Source organism: Peromyscus californicus, unplaced genomic scaffold (assembly GCF_007827085.1).
Source record: "Peromyscus californicus insignis strain IS unplaced genomic scaffold, ASM782708v3 Scaffold_6__1_contigs__length_162567912, whole genome shotgun sequence".
Lineage (NCBI taxonomy): Eukaryota > Metazoa > Chordata > Mammalia > Rodentia > Cricetidae > Peromyscus > Peromyscus californicus.
This window is the reverse complement of record NW_026294584.1, coordinates 102,529,868-102,538,301: the sequence shown is the minus strand read 5'-3', so window position 1 is coordinate 102,538,301 and position 8,434 is coordinate 102,529,868. Positions and strand designations below refer to the sequence as shown.

At 42.8% G+C, this 8,434-nt stretch overlaps 1 protein-coding gene and 1 non-coding gene across 7 annotated transcripts in view; both read left to right on the top strand.

Moving 5' to 3' along the window:
- The first annotated feature begins 6,391 nt into the window (after nt 1-6,391).
- Nucleotides 6,392-6,462, top strand: Trnag-ccc (transfer RNA glycine (anticodon CCC)). The gene has a single exon. It is a non-coding gene; the product is annotated as a tRNA-Gly (tRNA).
- A 275-nt stretch (nt 6,463-6,737) lies between these two features.
- The window catches only part of Tia1 (TIA1 cytotoxic granule associated RNA binding protein), a 36,939-nt gene continuing 35,242 nt past the window's right edge, over nt 6,738-8,434 (top strand). For 2 of the 6 annotated variants that reach the window (XR_008214687.1, XM_052722344.1), the window contains exon 1: nt 6,738-7,032. Coding sequence is in view for 3 of the 6 variants with exons in the window: in XM_052722344.1 (XP_052578304.1) it covers nt 7,007-7,032 (26 nt within the window). In the remaining 3 variants the exon portion in view is untranslated. The remainder of the gene's footprint in view (nt 7,033-8,434) is intronic. The other 4 variants (XR_008214686.1, XR_008214685.1, XM_052722338.1 and 1 more) reach the window with 4 other exon arrangements.

Sequence of the window (8,434 nt, the reverse complement as noted above, 5' to 3'; positions counted from 1 at the left end):
TTTTCTCTTGTTAATGTGGTTTTGTTATAGGGGTCTGTCTTAAACAAGAACTCATAAAAATGAAGGAAAATTATTTTTTCCTCCCCCCTGAACTGACGTCCTACTATATATAAAACACACTCACATGGTGAAAAGACCGTTTGGGTGCAGAGAGAACGGCTCAGTCTGTAAGGTGCTGGACTTGCAAACATGAGAACCTGAGTTCGGAGCCCAGAGCCCATGTGAAAATCTAGATTTGGAAGCATGTGCCTGTAATCCCAGGGCTGGAAGACAGGAGGGTCCCTAGGACTTGCTGGCCAGGTAACCTAACCTAATTGGCAAGCTCCAAGTTCAGCGAGAGATCCTTTCTCAAAATCTAAGGTGAAATTTGGTCAATTGTGCCAGTAGTGGCACACGCCTTTAGTCCCTACACTCGGGAGGCATAGGCAAGCAGATCTCTGAGTTTGAAGCTAACCTGGTCTGTCGAAACACGGGTCAGGAATGGAGTCTTGTGAGGAGAATTCTGAGTGCTTGTGAGAACATTGCAAAAAAAAAAAAAAAAAAAGAGGCTGAGGTTCTTCAAAACACAGAATTGTTCTTGGAATGTGTTTTCGTGTTCCTCCTAGATGTAGCAGATAGGAGTGAGTTTACTTCAGATTACTCATTATTGCTTGCTGTTGTTATTCAATTAAACGTTTAAACTATCCTTTATATGTTATGGAAAAACATGTTGCTGCCACCTGTGACCTCTCCTTGTGATTGTGTACAACTTGAACTCATGAGAACTTTACTCATGTGATTTTTTCTTAACCCTCAGAGTATAAATGTCTGATGCTCTGAATAAAATTGGCTATTGCATGTGATTTTAATCCGTCTCATTTATCAGCTCCATCCTCCCAGGTCCCACAACCTCTAGAGTGGTGACATTGGTCTACAGAGTGAGTTCCATGACAGCTAGCGCTACATAGAGAAACTCTGTCTCAAAAAACCAAAAATGAATGAATGAATAAATAAATAAATAAGGCGAAGATACATTTGAGGAAGATACTCAATGCTAACTCCTGTGAGAAAAGCTATTGGCTCTAACATGACCCCATTTCTCTTGCCCCCCACAAAAAAAAACCCACAAAAGAAACAGTATATGAGCATAAAGAGTAGTCTTAATTAAAAGAAACTGAGTTGGATACAAAAAAAAGGTTGAACTTGGGGCTAGCCAGATGACTCAGCCAGTAAAGATGCTTATGGTCCAAGCCTGGTGACAAAGTCCTATCCCCTGAACCCACCTGAAGGTTGGAAAACACCGACCCTAAAGTTGTCGTCTGACTTCCACGTGTACAACTGTGGTATGCATCAGGACAAGTCTCACTGAGTCAGCAGTATTTGGGGCAAAAGCTAAGAAGAAGTGAGGGAGCAGGGCCACGTGAGTAACAGTGGAGACAGCAAAGAGAATGCTTGGCATGTTGGGAGGTTGGTGGGTCAGTTCCAGAATGCAGGGGTGGAGCTGGCCAGGGACCAAAATGCAAGAGCTGCACTTAGGAGCCCAGAATGCAGAGAGTACTTCTCCCATACATCTACGCACTGCAAAGGAAACGGAGCTAAGCTGTAGCTGTTGCTTTTGTTCCCCAAAGTACGTTGTGCCACAGGAGTTCAGTGCATTAGAAGCAACAGGCCCTTGGTAAATATTTGTTGTTTGATTAGACTTGGTCCTGTTAGTGACCTTGAGCCTTGTGTCATGTTTGGAAACTGGCTTCTAATACTGAAGCCATGGGAAAGAATAGACAGGAAGTTCAGTGGGAGGCAGCTGAGGTGCTCTGCAAAGTGGGAGCCAAGACATTTTCATTCTGCACCCTGGTCCTTTCAGAAGAACAATCCTGATGATACTTGGACTGGAAACACATACACACACACACACACACACACACACACACACACACACACACACACAGAGAGAGAGAGAGAGAGAGAGTGCTAGGTGAGGCAGCGCACATCTGTAATCACAGCACTTGGGAGGTGGAAGCCTGAAGATCAAGAGTTCAAGCCAGTCTGTTTTACATAAGACCCTGCCTCAAAAATAACAACAGAACAAAACACAGTAACAATCAAACAAAAATAACAGAGAAAATGTTACCATACACATAAACTATAATTTTTGTTTGTTTGGGGGACAGGGTCTCCCTATGTAACCCAGGCAGGCCTCCCTCCAACTTTTTAAAAAATTTTCATGTGCATTGGTGTTTTGCCTGCATGTATGTCTGTTTGAGGGTGTCAGAACCTCTGGGATCCTCTGGGACTGGAGTCACAGACAGTTGTGAGCTGCCTTTGGGGTGCTGGAAACTGAAGCCAGGTCCTCTGGGAGAGCAGCCAGTGCTCTAAACCACAAAGCCATCTCTCCAGCCCAGGCCTCAAACTTTTAATTCTCCTGTCTCGGCCCAGAGAGTGCTGGGGTTACTATCATGTACCAGCACTCCCAGCCTATGTTGTGTGAAAAAGCAGTCTCTTTTGGATAATTTAGAACCACCAAGAATTCCCTATAGAGACGGCTCAGTAGCTAAGAGCACTTGTTGCTTTTCCAGAGGACTGGGTTGGATTCCCAGCACCCACATGGCAACTGGCTGTAATTCTAGTTCCAGGGGATCTAACATGCTCTTCTGGCCTCCCCAGAGACCAGGCACCCAGAAAATAAAATAATAATTTTTTTTCTTTTTTTTTTTTATTAATTTATTTTGCAATACAATTCAGTTCTACATATCAGCCACGGATTCCCTTGTTCTCCCCCCTCCCGTCCCCCTCACCTTTCCCCCAACCCCCCCCCCCCCATTCCCATCTCCTCCAGGGCAAAGCCTTCCCCACAGACTGAGGTCAACCTGGTAGACTCAGTCCAGGTAGGTCTAGTCCCCTCCAATAATAATTTTTTTTAAAACTTCCTGTTACTCATGTATCTGAACACTTGGCTCCCGGTTGGTGGTGCTGTTTGGGGAGGTTTGGGTGGTACAGCCTCGCTGGAAGATAAACATCACTGGGAGCAGCTTGGAGATCAGATAGCCTCGCCTGCTTCCAGTTCACTCTCTGCTTCACACCTGAGTTGGAAGATGCGGTAAGCCCTCAGCTTCCTGTTCCTGCCACAATATCTTCCCCTTGCTGCCATGCTTCCCTGCCATAATGGACTCTATCTCTCTGGAACTCTTCCAAACGAAACTCTTCCTTCTATAAGTTCCCTCGGTTGTGTGGTATTTTATCACGGTAACAGAAAAGTAAAACACCTTCTAAAAGTTAAAAAAAAAAAAAAAAAAAAAAAAGAACTTACTGTTGATTTCAACTAGTGTCTGCAGCTCAGGCTCCCCTGTAGGAGGCTAGGAGGGTCACTTCAGGGCAGTTAACCACCCCACAAAGAGGCCATTGACAAACACAAATGGGTTGCACATGGACTGACTTCCTGCTCTCTATAGTTTTGAATACCCTTGCCCTACTGAGCCCATGCTCAGCTCCTTTCCTGTTACCTCATTCTTGCCCTAAAATATGCAGTGACCTCTATATAAATTGAATTTGAGTCGCTGGAATTTTCCCTATTACAATAATACCTTACTGATTAAAATCTATCTCTATTAGTTTGTACACTTCCATGCTTGTCTTTGAGAACACAGAGACCCAAAATTCTGCCACTGCTTACAGAGATCCTCCTGCCTCTGGTTCTGGAATGCTGTGACTAAATATATGTGCCTACATCCTGCCAAGAGTAGAATTGTAAAACGGAAAACATTAATAGCTATGCACAAATAACTATTTTCTTCTAATAGAACAATCATTAGGATTGTTGTTAATTTTGCAAAAACCTCAAAGAGCTTTATCAATTGGTAGGAAAAGGTAAATTGTTTCATCTCTCAGCTTTTGCAAATTCTTGTCCAAACGTTTGCAACTAAATATCCAAGCTGGCTGCTGCCACTTGAGCAACATTGTATAGGTGCACAGGGCTCTGCCTTGCAGAAACCATCCCTGCAGAAAATGTATCCTTCTGAAAAACAGAAGACCACCTGAGATTTTGGAAGGCCCAGTCCTCAGGAATTTCACTTGTAGAAGGTTCTTGAGCACAAGATTGAACTATTTCCTTTGTGCATTTTCTCTTAAGATCTTTCTCAGAAAGAAGTATATATCATTGAGCTGAGTGTTTGTGAGAGAAGGTCCATAGCCTACGGACCAGAACAGAAATGGTAATACGAGGCTGAGAAATCATTGAAAGTTTAGAGCTATCAAAGTCTGGTGACTCTCTATATCCTCCCACATCTGGTTCTAAAGACCCGGGACCTTTGTGGTATAGTTCGTTATAATGTAGATTGAGCGCCACCTCGAGGTTGCTTATTGCTAGAGCGAGTTCTCCTTCAAGGGCCTCTGGCAATGAGCGGCAATTTTCCCCTGAGCCCGCAACACTGAGCATGACTAAAGATCAAAAGGGATGGTCAATGTGACAGCTACTATGGAATATTTGAAACATAATTTTCATCAAAAATTTGAATTTTGTTGCGGTGAAACAGCTAACATTAGGATACTTAAGGTAGTATTTACCCTGAAAAAAAAAATGCATAAAGAGGAGGCAGAAGATGTATCTCTGTGAGTTCGAGACCATCCTGTAGATCTACATAACAAATGTGTGTGTGTGTGTGTGTGAGAGAGAGAGAGAGAGAGAGAGAGAGAGAGAGAGAGAGAGAGAGAGAGAGAGTCAGAGATATACCATTCTTCATGCTTACATTAGCAAAAATTAATAAAAATGAATAGAATCTTAGTGTGAGACAAAATGGAGGAAGTGGAGGAGGGCAGCTTAGAACCTGACTTGAAAGCATTCTCAGTGGGGTGTGAACGATGACTACAACCTTTTTGCTTTTGTTGACTCAGTCCCTGGAACGCTGGAATTACAAGTGTGAGTCCCCACAGAGGATGAAATTTTTTGTATACTATGATTTTTATATGTATATATAATTCAGTAATTCTATGTTTAGGAATCTATCCCACAGAAATAAAGTGTAAAAAAGAAGAAAAGAAACAAAGAAAAAGATAGGAACTAGCTTTGGTCAGGCGTGATAGTTCACACCTGTAATTCCAAATTTACACAAGGCTGAGGCAGGAGGATTGGATTTTGAGGCAAGCCTAGTCTACATATCAAAAAATACTGTTTCAAAAAATATCAATGTATAAGGGTATCTGTACTGAAATTTTTATATTAGTTGTAGTTTTAAAAAGTAAATAAAATAAATAAACTGGTGGTGGCACATGCGCTTAATCCCAGGACTCAGAAAGCAGAGGAAGGTGGCTCTCTGTGAGTTCAAGGCCAGCCTGGTCTACATAGAGAGTTTCAGGATGGCTGGGATTACAAAGTAAGACTCTGTCTTGAAAAAAACCAAACAAAAAGAACAAAAGAAAGAAAGCTCACTGAGCTGGTAATGGAATGAGACACAGAGTTTATTGTACTCGAACACCTCTGTTGATAAACTAAAAGTCCCTTTAAATAGAATCCCCCTTTTAAAAAATTGTTCAAAATAGTATGCACTTTAAACATTTGTCACATTCTTTCCTTAAAATTATTATTTGTTTATTGTTGTTGTTTTTTTTTGAGAAGAGGGGCGGTGGGAGCTGTTGTTCTTAAGTAGCATTGGCTGGTTTTGAACTTCTGAACCTCTTTGCTTACTTCTGTGCTCTGAAGTGTGGGCGCTAGGGCAATATTCAATAGCTGTCTAAATATAGCTCTATATAACCTGAAAATATGATGGACTCTAAAGACAATTATAGAAATGAAAATCCCAAATGTGCTCATGTAAAACAATGGTTCTCAACCTGTGGGTCGCGACCCCTTTGGAAAAACCTCTGTTTCCAAAAATATTTACATTAAGATTCATTATCGTAGCAAAATTAGTTATGAAGTAGCAATGAAATAATTTTATGGTTGTGTGGGTCACCACGACATGAGGATAAGGAATACAGGAACCACATTCCAGAGCCCTAACTGTGAGCCCTAAGCGAGGACTGACTTTTAAGATTGTTCTCATCAGTTTGTAATAGTAACTGTTTCTTCTAAGCTTTTCAACTACATTGAGTATACAAAAGAAATCTAGACATTGAAACGTGAAAATACGATTCCCGCTCAAAAAAAAAAATTGGTTATTGTCAAGAAGACATTATTTTCTTACTGCAATTCTTACTTCTAAATAATAATAAAAAATTTTTTTTGAAAATCTAGATTTTTCTGAAAGTAAAAAAAAAAAAAACACCATTCAATAGCATTGGGATAAGAAAAGATGAATTGTTTCATAAAGCCACGAAAAAGATACAAGTATCAGTACGTTTTTTATTTCCAGATACATACTCTAGGAGCAAATGAATATACTATGTATCTCCTATGAGTTTCTGGAGCCCCGCTTCACCAACAGCGCCGCTGGTGTAGTGGTATCATGCAAGATTCCCATTCTTGCGACCCGGGTTCGATTCCCGGGCGGCGCACAGCTTTTTTTTTTTTCCCTCTTAAAACAAGATAGCTTAAAAAAAAAAGAGACATAGCTCCTGCTGTGAAGACACCTGACGTTTTATGTTTTAGTCTCCCTGAAGATTTTTATTTCACTACATAATTCACTAACGAAACACTCCGTTCTGAAACTACCCAGACCCTGAACTATTGGCATTGCGCCTGCGCAGTCTGAGCCATCCCTTGCCGGGCGGAAGCGCGGCTGCGCAACAAGTGACTCCAAGGCTTGAAGCCTAGCCCGGCGGCTTGGAGGGCGAGCGTGCTAGCTGGCTGTGCGCATGCGCGGCTGGATCATTCGGCTGGCGGCTCCTAAGCGTCCGGCTCGCCGCCATCTTGAATCGGGGCTTCATTGTTCGCGGTGGGCCGGGCTTTTTTGTGTAATTGCGGCCGAAGGAGAAGGCGAAGTAACCTCCAGCCAAGCGAGGAGGCCCGCTCTTCCGCAGCCATAGCCGCCCCAACGATTTGGGAGGTAGCGAAGGGCAGGGAGCTGGACCCTGAGGTGCCGCCGCGACCGCAGCAGCCATGGAGGACGAGATGCCCAAGACTCTGTGAGTCTGGAGCAGCGATGAGGGAGGAGGGATGGTGGTCGCCCCGGAGGGAGGCCGCGGCCCTGAGCCTCTCCGCAGCCTCTTGTTCTCCGTGGACGCCGCGCTGTGGTGGTTCCTCCCTCCCGTGCGCACGCCAGGATGCTTAGAGCCGAGCCGGGCTGAGAGGACGCTGGCGGGAGAGGGGCTCGGCCCTGTCAGCCTGCAGGAAGGACTTTTCATTCAAAGCTCTCCTCAGGACTCGGCACACCCTCCTGTAGTCCCAGGCTTGCCTCCCCTTTCCCCCGCCCCTTCTTTTCGATGACTAGCTTCTTGATTTTCTTCTGGATCTTCCTTTCACTTTCTCCTGGTAGGGTTTGTTTTTATTTTAATTCTTGAGGTTGAGGTAAAACTTTATTCTTGCAGTTGAGAACTTGGAGGAAAAAAACCCAAAAAACAAACAAACAAACAAAAAAAAACCACATCTTTCTTGAAAGTCTTGGGCTTTCCCTCTGTAGCACCCCCCCCCCCCAACCCTCGCCCTAACTGTACACCCAAGGATGTTGAAACCGTTCTTAAAAAATGGAAATCTCACTCGGAGGAATGCATCTACCGAGGGAAAGTGGATTTAATTAAAACATATTTACCACCACTTGCTAATAGTGATTGATTTTGTTACGGATGAAGCGACTGTAGTGAGTCAGTCTAAGCATCTTTAGTGAGCATTGAGTAACCCGCGTTGAGGATACTTCCTTTGTGGTTGTAACCCCCCCCCCCCCTGCAGTCTTTGTGTTCCAGCGCACTGGATGAGGTGAACCTGCCTTTGTTGGATTTCACAGGGCAAAAAGGAAAGTTGGAAGAATTGTGGGTTGTTTTTTGTTCGTTTGTTTATTTTTCTTCGGTATATTTGAAGATTGGGACTTGATGCTTGTTACACCGTGCATATAGATGGTCAGTTCATATAAATGAAGTAGATTTAACATGTATCATCTCACAGAGTTTAACTTTGCACCTACTTCCCGACATAGCTTTTTGTTTCAATTTTTAGAATCCTGATACTTTTAGAGCTATGTACATTTTAGGTTTCTTTTTGAAAATTTCTAGATATTAAAATTGTTCCGAAGAACGGATAAATTGTTATTTAATTCTCTCCCCAGTTCTCAAAAATTCTTTTTTGTTGTTTGTTTTGTTTTATTTATTGAGACGGTGTCTCATTGTGTAGCTATGGCTGTCCAAGAACTCAACTATTGTAGATCAGGTTGGCCTTGGACTCTAGAGGCCCACCTGCCATCACACCTAGTCCCAATTTTCAATTTCAAGTTGATATTTTTAATGCATATGTGAAATGTAGTTACTTTAAAAAACAAAACAAGGTCTCTTTATATGTAGGCCAGGTTGTCCTTGAAATTGCTACATACTCTACACT